The 14466-nt window shown below is 42.1% G+C and overlaps 2 protein-coding genes across 9 annotated transcripts in view; both read left to right on the top strand.

Moving 5' to 3' along the window:
* bru2 (bruno 2) overlaps positions 1-7994 on the top strand; it is a 53359-nt gene extending 45365 nt beyond the window's left edge. For 6 of the 8 annotated variants that reach the window (XM_033379585.1, XM_033379584.1, XM_033379583.1 and 3 more), the window contains 3 exons: positions 3321-3953; positions 6420-6572; positions 6637-7994. In XM_033379585.1, the coding sequence (XP_033235476.1) occupies positions 3321-3953; positions 6420-6572; positions 6637-6908 (1058 nt within the window). In that variant the 3' untranslated portion in view covers positions 6909-7994. Of the gene's footprint in view, positions 1-3320; positions 3954-6419; positions 6573-6636 lie in introns of those variants that run through there. The other 2 variants (XM_002132678.3, XM_015180652.2) reach the window with 2 other exon arrangements.
* Positions 7995-8623: 629 nt separating this feature from the next.
* Pkd2 (Polycystic kidney disease 2) lies at positions 8624-12764 on the top strand. Its single transcript, XM_002132677.3, has 8 exons — positions 8624-9777; positions 10238-11183; positions 11242-11473; positions 11533-11760; positions 11826-12068; positions 12128-12345; positions 12414-12467; positions 12535-12764. The coding sequence occupies exons 1-8, from the start codon at positions 8730-8732 to the stop codon at positions 12665-12667; spliced, it is 3102 nt and encodes a 1033-aa protein (XP_002132713.2). The 5' UTR covers positions 8624-8729; the 3' UTR covers positions 12668-12764.
* The last annotated feature ends 1702 nt before the right edge of the window (positions 12765-14466 follow it).

Here is a 14466-nt window from a genome sequence, read left to right as displayed (position 1 = left end):
TTAAGGCTAAAAACGGGGATTTTTGGTAACCCTTAGATAAATGACCTCCGATTTGCTGAAGCTTCGTGCACGGGCAGTTATTTGTTGGGCATTTAAAGAAGTCAACAAGAATTAATGTAAAAGTTACAAAAAAAGTTGCATTCTTCCCTGTTTTTTAGCAAATCTGTTGTTGCTTCATTTATAAACAGGAAACTCGGCTTAGACAAGGAGAGTATAGAGAATAACAAAAGGAGGAATAAGGGGACAACTGTCAAATAATTAATTTCAATTTAAGCAACAAAATTTGCATAAATGCAGACGGCTGACAGACAGCCAGACCTGAAGGACCAGTGAAGGAAACGGGGGAAAGGTTAGGCCAGGAGCAGGACAAGGACCAGGAACGGAAAGAAGGCTCAGCCCAGCAGCTGAAGAGCAAAGCATGATGAATAAAACAAAAACATTGTAATAGGATTAAAAGGTGGACAACGACAATGACAGGGATGACAACAACAGCAGCAGCAGCAGCAGAGCGATGATGATGGCCCCAGACGGACACACAGATTTCGGACTCGCACACAGACGAGACACAGCCCTACGTACACACGTACAGGGCGTCAATGTAAACGTGTTGCATATGCAACGTCGCTTCATTAGAATGACCGACGTGCCACGCCCCACCCCCCCGCACCACCTTCAGTCTGGCCAGTCTCGACGTGAACGTGGACATTTTGCGCATAACAAATCAAGCACAAGAGAACTTGAACAAACAGCAAAACCGACGAAGAAAAAAAGAGAATGAAATACTCGTAAAAGGGGGAATCACAGACAGCCAAATGTTGAGCGGCGCGTGATGTAATCGCACAAAGAACAAAAAATTCCATCCAGGATGTAGAGTTTGGGAAAGATTGGATGCTCTAACGGGAGAGCAGATTGCTGAGAATATAACATCTATAAAAAGTCACCATCATAGTCTAGAAAGAGAGCTTACATCCCAAAATATCGATACACTCCACAATAAATATGAATCCCTTTAAGCAGCCTGCAAGCCCTACATCCCCGACCAAGACACATGGAAAGCGAAAGGGTATCGCAGATGGAAGGATGCCGACCTGACGGCAGTAACAGTAACAGTAAACGGTGGACAGTGGACAGTAAGCGGCGACAGTCAGGGCTGGGCTGGGCTGGGCTGGGCAGGGCTGGGCTGGGCTGGGCAGTCGGGCAGTTAGAAGGAACTTAGAGCGACGACGTATGCCACTTGAATAACAAATGACGTTTTTAAATGTCAGCCCCATCCATACACAGAGGAGCAGCAGAAGCTGGAGAAGAAGACTCAACGACACCGAACTCTGATGGCCAGCAAATGTACGGAACGTGTCCTCCAGGCTCCTTCATCCTCTCCACTCGCTTTTCTGGTATATATCCTTAAGTGCTGAATGAAACCGTTAAGTGGATGCGGCGGACCTGTAAACGTTTGCTGATTTGACCAATTTCGGCCAAGATGACGGTAAACTTTATTTAATTGTGGCCCATGGAAAAAGTGGCTTTCAAAGGGAAGCTAATTATTTGTCAGGCAAGAATGTTTTCCCAGGAAAACTCGCATGAAACATGAAAAATGTTTACCCATATACATGCGAGGGAACCCGCAAAGAAATAACCCAGAAGGAACGTCTTTGTCTAGCATTTTGTGTTGGTTTTTCTTTGCTCGCTGGCAAGTTGGAAATTTTTTACAAGACTTTCCGAAAGGCCCCCAGGGCAATGGCGCCATCAAAGGCAAAGAACCATAGAAGAGTGGAATATAAAAGCAGGCAGGGAGGGGCCTTAGAAGGGGTGCAAAAAAAAAACAGGAGACTGCCCCAATAGCCTGGGGAGTGGAGCAAGGGCGCTGGCATGTAAAACAAATGCAATTCCAATGTGGCAACAGCAACAGCCTGAAGTTGTCCGCAGGTGAGAACACTTAAAGTTTTATTATGCCCACAAAAGGTGTTTCAGGAGAGTGGGACTCCACATCTAAGGATAGTCCGACTAAACACACACACAAACACACCCATGCCGACCCCCAGACAGACACCCAAGCCTACTGGCAGCTCATTCAAAGATAGAAAGCAATTTTTGTGAATATTCTTTAAATATGCTAGACAATACCCCCCACACCCTGTACCCCACGTGAATGTCTGTGTCCATCTCTCTCTGCTCCACACACGCATACGGCACCTGCCTGTTCGCCCTGTCTCTTTCTTATGTGTTCCTAGGATCCTTGTTTTGTGTAGAAAAGCTTTCACTCATTCGCCCGCGCCGCCAAGTATGCAACATCGGATTGAATCCGGAAACCGGAAGTCGCCCCTCATTTCCTGTTTCTTTTTGCCAGCCTCTTAAAATGTTATCTCATTTTTTACACAATTTAATTTAGTTAAATTAAATTTGATAAAGCTTATGGCTAACTGCATTCGATTGAACTGAGATTTATGTATTTATTTAACTGTCTGAATTTTGTCCTTGGTTTATATTTTGATTTATTTTTATTTTATTTATGTATGATTTTTATTTATTTACTTAATTTCTTGCATCCCCGCCTTATTTACCTCAATTTTATTTAATTTTCTCAATTAATTTCTTATTATTATTTTGATTATAATTGAATGGAAATTTTTTATTTAATTTATCAAAAAAATCTTTTAAATATTCCTCAATTTGATTTGGAAATTGAATCTTTTTTTCATTTTAAATTACTTTGAAATTTAATAATTCAATACATTAAAAATATAAAATTACTTCAATTAAATTATAATTTCCATTTATTTAGTCTTGTCCTTATTTTAGTATCTAATAGTTTATTAATTTTGTATGTTTATTTGATTTTATCATTTTATGTTTTACATTTTCATTTTGTTCTTGTTTTTCCCTTACCCGTTTTCCCTTTCTTTCGTCATTTTCTTGTTCCGTGATTTATTTTTTAATTTTGTTGATTTACTTGTATTTGTTTTGATTTGTATGTTCAAATATTTACATGAATTCTTATCGATCAACATCGAAACAAAAAAAAAACAATAATTGCATTGCAAACAAAAAAAAAATTAAAATCAAAATTAATTTTTTTTGTATAATTTTTGTAAATGTAAATAATCCAATTGGGTGTGTGTTTTCTTCTATGTTTTTTATATATAAATATTCGTTGAACATTTTTTGGTATGTCTATGATTGACTCTGTGGTCATGTACAAAAAAAAAACAATCAATCAATCAATCAACTCAACCAACTCAACCAAAACCTTAAAACCATAAAACCAAAAACTCAAAAACTGTACAAAAAAAAAACACAAACAAAAAATAAATATGGAAAATCAGGACTAAACTTCCATCCACCGGATAACAGTGCCCACCACAGCCAGCACGGCCCATCCGGGGGCGGCGCCACATCCGTCGGTGCAGCAGCAGCAGCAGCAACTATATCGGCTGCAGCAGCAGCAGCCGCATCCGCAGCACCTCTCTCACTTGGCAGCGGCGGCCCATCATCATCCGCAGCATCATCCCTCGGCGGCGGCGGCGGTGGCAGCGGCAGCAGCCTCGGGCTCCCTGCCGCCGGGCATGCTCCTAGCGCTGGACTGCTCGCCGCTCCATCCCTGTCTATGCAGAATCTGGTAACCCTGCTAGCCGCGCCCACCTCCCACCAGCACCAGCACCACCAGCATCCATCGCTCACCATCGCAACCGCCCCCAACAACAGCAACAACATCAACAGCAACAACAATAACAGCAGCAGCATCCACAGCATCCATAACCACACATCGACCAGCAGCAGCCTCCACCCACATCGCCAGCAGCAGCAGCAGCACTCCCTGGTCTACGCCCAGGCCGGAGCAGCGTCCTCCGCCGGACAGCTGATCCAGCATCCGTACAGCATGTCCCAGCTGATGGGGCACGCGGCCACGCCCTCACCGCAGTCGAGCGCCGGCCAAACGCTGTCGCTGAACGCGCTCTGTAAGTAGATCGAACCCCCGATTGTGCCTATCCATGTATCCGTGTATCCATGTGAGTGTATGGTGTGCTGTACACTTGTACTCCGTCTGTGTGTGTGTGTGTGTTAACTGTTTTGTCTTGTACTGTACTAAAACGAAGAGTTGAACCTCGAAAATTTACTTACACTAACCCACAAACAAAGAGAAACCTTTGTCAATCCTGCATGTGCCCCGCTCCGCTGCGTACTACACAAATCATCTTTCCAGATTACAGTATCATTTATGCCTAATATATCGTTTATGCCCCTTGTACGAGATTAATAATATTCTCTAATAAAAATTTAAGAAAATATAGGAATTGGTAGAGTAACATCTGTGAGGTAAAAAGCCAATGACGAATGAAGAATTGGTATAGACCATTATTGCAACATCTTATATAACATTTGAGAACAAATCACACAATCTGATAAATAAATCCCTGGGGTTCCTTCAGAACTCGTCAGTCTTTTTAGAAGAAGAAGTTAGAACAGATAATCTTTAATTAAAAGATATTTCTTTTCAAATTATAGAGAACATTAGATTTCACAGTCCCTAGCTAGGCAAATATTTAACTATTTAAAAGTTTGGAACTTGAAGCAATACGAAAATATGCTTTCTAACTATATTCCAAGCCCCCAACTGGTTATTCCAAATTTTTTCCCTTTCCATACAACTTGATCCCAGAATCCCTTCTATCTGAATCGAGCCTCTCTATCTCGCTATTATTATATAGATGCTGGGTAAAAAATAAATATACACTAATATAAAACCTTTCCGAATTCCCGCAGGGCCTGTCAATTCCAAAAAACTCTATTGTTAATTAAAATTCTTTATATATTCATATCTTTGTTGGTCTCTCCATAAAACTAATACTAGTTGGTTCTACATATGTATGTATTCTAATTTAATTTTTGGTGCTCTCCGTATATTTGTTGTTTGTGTTTATCCGTTTGCCCATCTCTGTCAATAAAAAATGATTTTTCCAGCACAATAGATGAGTAAAAAAATGAAAACCGTAGACATATTTTGCATCGTGGCCATAAAAAAATATGAAAAAACCCAAACCAAATGGCAAAAATAATTCAAATCAATGTTGCTGACAAAAAGGAAAAAATTACAGTCCATACAATGCATTGTTGATTGCATTTAAAAATAGAAATACTAGAAAAATAATAATAATAATATCAAAGGGACATTTTCGCCGAGCCAGGCAGCAGCTTAATATTTACATGAAGGATAATTCTACTATATTAATATTTCAAACCAAAAAAAAGAGAAAAAATCACACAAAATCATTTCAAAGTCAAAGCATTCATGTGGGGTTGATCTATTTAAATCTGGAAACGCTTGGGTTGAGAAAAAACCTGTATCTTGGAAACCATTTTATCCGTTTAGTAGCAATGTTCCACTGGCCCACACTCAAATACCCTTTAAGCTTTCTTTTATACTCTAAATGAAGACCTAAAAAAACGTATGGGTTTCGCTTTATATTTTTTTCATGCCAGCCGGTCGTTGGATAAAATCCTGGCCATGCAAAAAATTCTTTCGGACTGAAAAAGTTTGGAACAAACGTTAATTGGCCCACATGAAACCAAATCAAATACAGAAAGTTTCCCAATAAATTTTAGTCCATTTTTTCCACATCAACCCCTCCCCGCCCCGCCCCACCGATTACAGTTCATTTTCAATTAGTAAACTTCAGTTTTATGGATTCCGCAAAACATGAAAATTAATTTCCATCTAAAATGGCGGAGTACCCGCAAATGTTTGCGATGAAAAATGCACTCCAGTAATTTGCAGGAACATAAAAACTACAGCCATGAAATGCAATAAAACCTTATGAAAAAACTAAAGAATGTAATAAATTTTTAGTAGAAAGGAAAACACCAGCAAAAAAAAGGTGCAGATTATTGCACAAAGCGAGCATCAGAGGGCCAAGGTGTTTGGGCAGCGGGTGGGGGGCTAAGGGGCTGGCAGGCTCGATTAAAATTGGCGCCACGCTGGGAGACCAAACAACAAAGGCTAACAAATTTTTCAGTATACAAAAATACACAAAACAAAGGCAAAAAAAAGAGGAGAAATAAAAGAAAATATCAAATTTAATAATGGAAGGGACGACGAGTGAAACAAAAAACATTACAACGCCAGAGAGAGGGAAAAGTGAGAAAAAAGTAATAATAAATAAAAGGGAAAATCTCATATGCGTTAACTCAACTCGAGGCACGTTTATTGTTCAGATGTAACTACATATATATACCATATATATATATCTATGAGTGTCTCTTTCTCTGTATGTGTGTGTTCCCGTCTCCATCTGTGCACGAGTGTTGTTCCTGTGTGAGTGTTCTGTTTCTGGTCAAGTTTTTTTGTTTCTAGGAAATCCATATTGAGAAATATAATTTTTCTACAAATATCGAAATATTTACAACTATTTTGCTTACGATTCCAGGGAACGCAAGTGCCGCAGATCCCTACACGCCAACCCTGAGTGGACTGACAAATGGATCGGTGCCAGGTGCTGCCTATGGAGCCTCGTCACAGTCCCTGAATGCCAGTGCCCTACAAGCAGCCGCCGCAGGCGTGGCTGGCAAACAGATCGAGGGTGAGTCCAGCACAGAAAAAACCATTCAAGACTCCCCTTTACTTAAAAGAACTCTCCCGCTCAGGTCCCGATGGCAGCAATCTGTTCATTTATCATCTACCTCAGGAGTTCATCGACACGGATCTCGCCTCGACATTTCTGCCCTTCGGAAATGTGCTGTCGGCCAAGGTGTTCATCGATAAGCAGACGAACCTATCGAAATGCTTCGGCTTCGTATCGTACGACAATCCACATTCGGCCAATGCGGCCATACAGGCGATGCATGGTTTCCAGATAGGGACCAAGCGCTTGAAGGTCCAACTGAAACGTTCCAAGGATGCGGCCAAGCCGTACTAGACACATCTACACACATCCATGTACACCCCTGCAGATAGACAGTGGATGGAAACTATAGTTTTAACAATTGTGCCTTCTAAGCAAAGTTCGGAAACCAAAGGACCAATTACAAAAATGTATCTGATAAGTGAACACACAACACACACCACACACACACACACACACACAGCTAAAGCTAAAGATAAATAGAAAGATAAAAGTTATAGAATGCACAGAAATAAAAGATGGAACGGAACGGAACAGAACGAAACGGCAAACACACACAAATCCAACCAAAGAAGTAGCCTAAAAGTTGCATCCTTGTTGTAATCACATTTGCTGAAAACCCATCAACCATTAACCACCATCAACCACTACCAAAACTATTCAATGTGGTCGGCAAACAAATCCAAAAAACAAACCCAAAAAATACGAGTAAAACCCCAGAAATATGAAGCTGCGTTGTGTGGCGCCAAAGTATTTTTCAAAGCCAAATAGTTAAGCAAAAGCAAAAGCAGAAACCCAGGAAATGGCAGGCTAAAAGGAATATCATATTTTGCACCAATCAAATGAAAAACAATTTAGCAAATTAATCTTAAGTTACATAAGTGATAAGAAAACAAAAACAAAAAATATATATACATAAAATAAAATGTAGTAGGGCACAAAACAAGCCGCAAAACATTCGAAATTCCGTTCGTTGGAAGCAACATCTAAATGAAAGCCTTAATAAACTAAAATAACTGGTAGAAAATTCTGTGAAAAAACGTGAAATCATCAATTAACTAATAGATGTAGTTGCTATCTTAACAAACGTCACACAAAAAATATACATCCAGATCGGGATGGGGATTGCTTATATTTCATCCTTAATTCAGACATCATTTTATAGTCATTAATAGTTGTAAGCTATATTCTATTTTAATTTATCTCGCATCAATTGATTTCAATACAAAAACACACAATTTGTTGTTCAATTTGTACTTAAATTGCACTCTACGTTGAAGAGCAAAATTTAATTTTAAACATAATAAATATTATATATTGAGGATTCAAGCATTTTCATGAGTATTTGTATCGAGAGGTCAAACAAAATGAAACAAAAAACAGACCAAATCTAGAGGTTTTAAAGATTTACAAATAAATAATAAAATATTTAAAATAATTCTTTGGCTAAATGTATTTTGGTTCAACAAAAAGAAGAGCCTTGGAAAGGGCTAAGCGCTTATCTGGCTTGAGGAACATGTAGGTTGAGTTCTTTTTTCTATTCTATATTCTGGAAGATTTTTGAGATGCATTTAAAGGAGTTTCAAATTGCATCAAGTAAAATAAAAACTTCAAGAAAGTCCGCTACCAGCTCCAGACCTTCTATCCCTCACACGAGCTGCTGGAATAGTTTGCTGGGAGAGGTGCTATTGTACATGGATTCTTTATGCGCCACTGACATCTCAACTGGCGCTGATAGCTGGCATAGGGAAGAGGAGAGCAGCAGTGGGGGACCATAAATCAAGAGCAGCCTGCAATGGCTCTTTCTTTTCAGGGTCCTCCTCGGCAGCCGCATCCTTCCCCTGGTCCCCCGTTCCTGTTGCAATTCAAATGTTGGCGTTAACGCATGAAATATGCATATGAATGGCATTGCTGAATGTGCAGCTGTTGTCTGGAAATCCACCTTAGTCTGGGTCTCGTTTTGCATGTGTCCGGGTCCGAGTAGACATTATTTAAGCTTCAAGATTCATGACTTTCATTGGGGTCTTGCCAGGTCTCAGTTCTAAGTTTTCAGTCATCTGAAAGCACAACTTCTACTGCAAAAATAAAAAGTTCTAGCTAAAGTTTTGATTCAAAATGGACAAACGGGATAAGGATCAAAAACAGGGATCACAGGGTCAACGGCCCAGCCCTCCTCCGAAACCACAACGTAGCGGGACATCAGCGAATCAACCAGGTGGCGATCCACTAACAACTCAACCAAGTGGAAGTCCACATCCACCGCCGACTCAACCACATGGCAGTCCACCGCCGACACGGCCTCGAGGCATTCCACAACCGACTCAAACCCTTGCCAGTTTACGGCCGATTCAAACCCTTGGCAGTCTCCGGCCGACTCAAGCCCCTGGCAGTCCCCGGCCGACTCAATCCCATGGCAGTCCAAGGCCGACTCAAGACCCTGGCAGTCCCCGGCCGACTCAATCCCGTGGCAGTTCCCAGCCGACTCAATCCCCTAGCAGTCCCCGGCCGACTCAATCCCGTGGCAGTTCCCAGCCGACTCAAGCCCCTGGCAGTCCCCGGCCGACTCAATCCCGCGGCAGTCCACCGCCGACTCTACCCCGTGGAATATCGCAAGTGACTCAGTTACGTGGCATATCGCCACTGCCCCACCCACGTGGGCTCCCACCTACGACTATGCCGCGTCCTTCGAGACAATACATGGCCGCACCAGGACCAGCACCTGGACCAGGACCAGCACCTGGATCAGGACCAGGACCAGCACCTGGACCAGGACCAGCCACCAGGCGGGGACAGCCTCCTTCTCGTGCCCAGATGGCCCAACGTGTACCCGTGCCGGAACCATCTAAAGCCTCATCGCCCGTTGTAGCCTCACCGACCGCTGCCCGACCTGAGCCTAAAAAACCATCCCCCCAAAAAGCGACCATCGAGGAATCTCCCGAAAAACCGAAAGAGAGGAAACGAGTTATCTTCGGAAAGAAGAAAGAACCAGATTCTAGCCAGGATAAACCCCCAACACCGATTCTGAGTAGACGCCCAAGGTTCAACAAACGCCAGATGACACAGGTGAAGCAATCACGGATTTACTATTCGACTGATGAGGAGGTACGCGATGCTCTCATGGAGTTTGGAGTATTCCTCATTTTCCTAGTCCTTACATCAATTGGTGAGTAAAAGGGCCGACAATATTCTTGCCCAAAATTACAATTTATTTGTCATACATCGAGCATTCAAGTCCACTTCGATTCTTTGTCGTTCTTCTTAATATTCCGCTCATTCGAAAGTGCTGATTGGTGCCATGCACAAATAATGTCCCCATCGTTATGCGTTCAAATTCAAACTTGACTCAGATGTTGGGAAAAGTGCAACTACCTGAAATTGAGACACCGCCAGAAGCATTGAACGATTTGCTCATCGCCACTGAGCCAGTCCATTCGCAAACTCAATTCAGGCTTTCAAATTAAACAACAATAACTCACCGAGTCTCCTAGCCATTTATATTTTTTCAAATTGGCAGACTGCCCCCCATTCTCGAGTCAGTAGTCTTTATGGGCGTTACATTTATTTGATCAAAAGTATAAATTCCTGCACATACAATTGCTTGGCAAAATCTATTTTCCTTTCAGTGGCTCTTTCGGTGCGAGGACCGTACATGTATTACCTGAACAATACGATAAAAGAACTGTTTAGCGTACGTGAAATGGTTGTGCAGCCCACAGTGACAATCTCGTTTGAGAAAATACTCACGGTTTCTGATTGGTGGGACTATTTGGAGAACAACTTTTTGGTAACGTTGCACGGTGGTACGACTATAACCCTAGACGATGGTACGTCGGTCGACACATCCAACTCAACAAGCGAAATCGATGACGATGAGACCGAAACAAACTCAACTGCTGAAGAAGATTCTAGTCCTGAAGAGGAGTCGCAACGATTCCGACTCACCGAAGATCGCTTGTATATGGAGGATGGATATGTGGAGATCGACGATGACACTGGAGACAACAGTTTTAGAAATGAGCGAACCGAACGGGAGTTCAGGGAAATCGAAGAAAAGGACAACCCTGCTAGAGAAAAGGTGGACAAAAGACAAGCTGGTGGTGCTGGTGTGGCTGGTGATGGTAGCAATGCATTGGGCATTTTGGCCAACGACTCAAAACATTCGATCAACTATCTCAGAGGACGTGTATTCCTACGGGAGAACCTCATGCTCGGTCCGCCGCGCATTCGGCAGATACGCGTCCGCAAAGGGAGCTGCTACGTGAACGACGCCTTCATCCGGTACTTCAACACCTGCTATGCTCCATACTCAAGGTCGGCCGAGGACACCAGCAAGACGCACAGGGGCACTTCGTTTATGTCGATGGGCGACCTGGGTTCCACGCCCATCTGGACTCTGCTCACCTTATACCGCTCCGGTGGGTATGTCGTTGATCTGAGCTACGAGAAGGATGCGAACAATAAGAAAATCAAGGAACTGAAAGACCTCAACTGGGTGGATCGCGGTGCGAGGCTGTGTGTGATTGAGTTCAGTATATACAATGAGAATACGGATATCTTCCAGAGCGTCAAGTTGGTATTATCTTCAATAGGAAATTTAGCAGCAATTAGGGTACTCCTTCTCCTTCAGATTAATAGCAGAAATTCCTCCAACGGGCTGCATCATACCGCAGACACACCTGTGCACTGTGAGAGAGTTTTCGTTCTTCACGGAACGTAGTCTCTTTTTGATGGTATGCTATATATTCTGGTATGTGATGATCGTTTACTACACGATCTTCGAAACGAATGAACTACGCAAGACGGGCTTCAAAATCTACTACAGATCATTGCTCAATGTTCTCGATGGCATCGTATTGCTGGTAAATATTTTCGTAAATTAAAACCAAATGTCTTCCTCATCTACCTCCTCCGTTCGCAGTTTTGCTATCTGGCTTTCGTCTACAACATCTGGCATACCTTCTATATTAAATCTATTACATCCATCCAAAAGATAGATCATGGCTTTCTCTGTATCGATTATCTTTGCTTCTGGAACAACCTTTACGTGGATATGATGGCCCTATTGGCTTTTCTCGTGTGGATCAAGATATTCAAGTTCATCAGTTTTAACAAGACACTCGTTCAGTTCACAACGACACTCAGAAGGGTATTTCCTTATACAATCCAATCCAAAACAAACCCATAATTTATACATTCTTTGTTAATTCGTAGTGCTACAAAGACTTGGCTGGCTTCAGTCTCATGTTTGGGATTGTTTTTCTGGCCTATGCTCAGTTGGGTCTCCTGCTTTTTGGCACTAAGCATCCAGACTTTGATACCTTTACGACCTCAATCTTGACGATGGTTCGCATGATCCTGGGCGACTTTCAGTATAAGCTCATTGAGCAGGCCAACCGAGTGCTGGGCCCCATCTACTTCCTCACCTACATTCTGCTCATGTTCTTCATACTGTTGGTAAGATTTGAACATCACTCTGGACACGCTCTGAATTTTCATGGGTTGTCTTCCATTAGAACATGTTCCTGGCTATCATAATGGAGACCTACAACTCGGTGAAGAGTGAAATTACAACGGGACGCAGTCATTTGGGCTCGTACATCTATAGGAAGATTGGTATAGCCTTCAATTGGATCTTCTACTTCTGTCTAAGGCGTCGCCGTCAGCGTCAGTCCGATGGGGCTGGCTTAGCCGTAGCAGCTGCGGAAGACCCAAGGCGAACTAGATTTCAGCGGTAAATTTACTTGGTTGAAATGTTCCATATACGTTCTGGCTTTATCACTCCATAATCTCTTCTTCTAGTCCCCAAAATTTTGAAGATTCTAATCCAGATATAGAAGAGAAGGAATTGTATCGGTAAGAACATTCAGCGTTCGCTTCGAATATTGTCATCTTCGTTTCTTTTGTTTGCCAAAACCTTTAGGCTGAAAAATCGCGTGATGCGACTTGAAGATATTCTGGAGCAGTTGGTCAACAATTTGGATATAATTAAAAATCACGTAGACAAAGGCCACTTCAAAACGAAAAAGAGGAAGCCAGCCATGTCTGGCTTGTAAAAGATCACAGATCTAGGTAACAGTGCGGTATGGTGCGTTGGCAAATATAGAGATATGTATTTAAAAAAAAGATCTTAGCAAAGACTGCAAAATAATAGTCAACAAATTCTAATTTAATTTTCCTACCGGTACTTCAATTGTATTTTGAGCGATCGTTCGCGTCGCCTCGAATCATGCCTATGCAACGTACATATGTATATTGTTTTTGGATTCTTGGCACCGACTAGGGCACTCGCGTGCGTCGCCAAAGACTGTGTATTTCGTGTTTTCGAAAATAACGTCTTTTGTGCGCCTCTGCAGATACTGTAGTTTTTGATTGGATTGTGGGGACCGACTCAGCTACCCAAGGCAGTGGGGCGCACCCTCTGTCTTAGTTTCTGATTCTAGTCCATGTTCTATAAGTATACTTATCAGAGTCGTATATATATATCTCGATTTATAAGTATTTTGTTAAGATCTGGACTTTCTACATTAAGGAGTGCATTATATTATTAATCTGGATATGGTTTTCGCTTGTAAAAATTCATTTTAATATAGTGCCAACGGTAATTTACTTGTGTGCTCCATGGTGCTCAAATATGTAGACCAGAACCAGCACCAAAAACACATAACCAGGCGAGCAATCAAATAAGCGAAAATTAATTAACTTCTGCTCTGTGGCAGGCAACACTCGAAAGCAAACTGACAAACCGCAAAAACCGGAGCGCTAATCTCTCTGCCAAATCCGTGCTCGCTTTGCTCCAAAGGATTAACCAAGAGCAAAGCAGAGGAAGGGCTGGCCCCATCCCTTCCCTAATCCTTTGGCAACAAAGGCGTAACGGAATTAAAAACATAAGCAGAAGCAACAGCCGTGAACAAAGCGTCGAGCCACGAATTAAACTATGTATTTAGTTATAGCTGGGAGCGGGGGGCCGCCACGGGACATGTGGCATCATTAGGAGCAGGTCCTGCGGACTACATCACGTTTCCACCTTATCGCCTCGTCAGGGGCTGGGCTGCGGTTGCGGCCAGGGAACCCATCTGCCACACACTCGCGAGGCAACGAACCAGAGCAGACCCAAAGGAGCTCAAAGTCAGAGCCAGTGCCGGCCAGGGTTGTCAGCGTAAATTAAGTTAGTTGTGCTTGAATTTTGTGGTGCGTATCTGGCAAATTGCATTTTTGTGAAAAATCGCATCAGGCAGGTTGTCCCCACACAAAAGACAGCTTAACTTCCTGAGAGTTTTCTAAGGATAAATGGGAAAAAGGGAGAAAACCTACTGAAAACAGGAATTCCTTGAATACATTTTTGGGACTTCAAAGAGGAAACTATCTTAGGGAACTTTCGTATAATAGAATGGATTATAAAGAGATATATTTATGCTTTTTGAAGTTGCTTTTACCACACCTATTTCTTTATAGCAATTTCATTTTAAAATTTCATAATATTATGGAAAATCACTTCAGTTTACCGGCAAGACTCTTGGTACAAGCTACATGGTGTTGGAAGTACAACTGATACAACACCAGAGTCACGGTGCCCCGAGATGCATTCATAAATCAACATCCAAAAAACATTTACCATGTACCATGTGCATTCGCATAAATAATTAAAAGTGCAATAAAGTTTGGCCAAACATCGGCTTAAGTGGTTGAAAAAAGCTGAATACTGTCTGACGAGGGATTGTCTGTATTTTGTGTGCAGCAGCCGAAACTCAGGAGATAGACATACGGGCATGTACGGATATATCGTACCAACGTATATCTCTATAGATATATAGTATGACTGGCATTGTTTCGCTTTTGTAAATACAAATTGAAA

Source organism: Drosophila pseudoobscura, chromosome 4 (assembly GCF_009870125.1).
Source record: "Drosophila pseudoobscura strain MV-25-SWS-2005 chromosome 4, UCI_Dpse_MV25, whole genome shotgun sequence".
In the NCBI taxonomy this organism is placed as follows: Eukaryota; Metazoa; Arthropoda; class Insecta; order Diptera; family Drosophilidae; genus Drosophila; species Drosophila pseudoobscura.
The sequence above is the reverse complement of the archived record's forward strand: the minus strand, read 5'-3'. Positions and strand labels throughout refer to the sequence as shown.

What these genes read in the sequence shown, in the direction of transcription:
- Pkd2 (XM_002132677.3), top strand. Translation starts at nt 8,730, where the DNA reads ATGGACAAACGGGATAAGGATCAAAAACAGGGATCACAGGGTCAACGG. An exon ending in TCGATGGCATCGTATTGCTG is followed by an intron (nt 11,474 to 11,532) that starts GTAAATATTTTC and finishes CTCCGTTCGCAG; the next exon opens with TTTTGCTATCTGGCTTTCGT. An exon ending in GAAGAGAAGGAATTGTATCG is followed by an intron (nt 12,468 to 12,534) that starts GTAAGAACATTC and finishes CAAAACCTTTAG; the next exon opens with GCTGAAAAATCGCGTGATGC.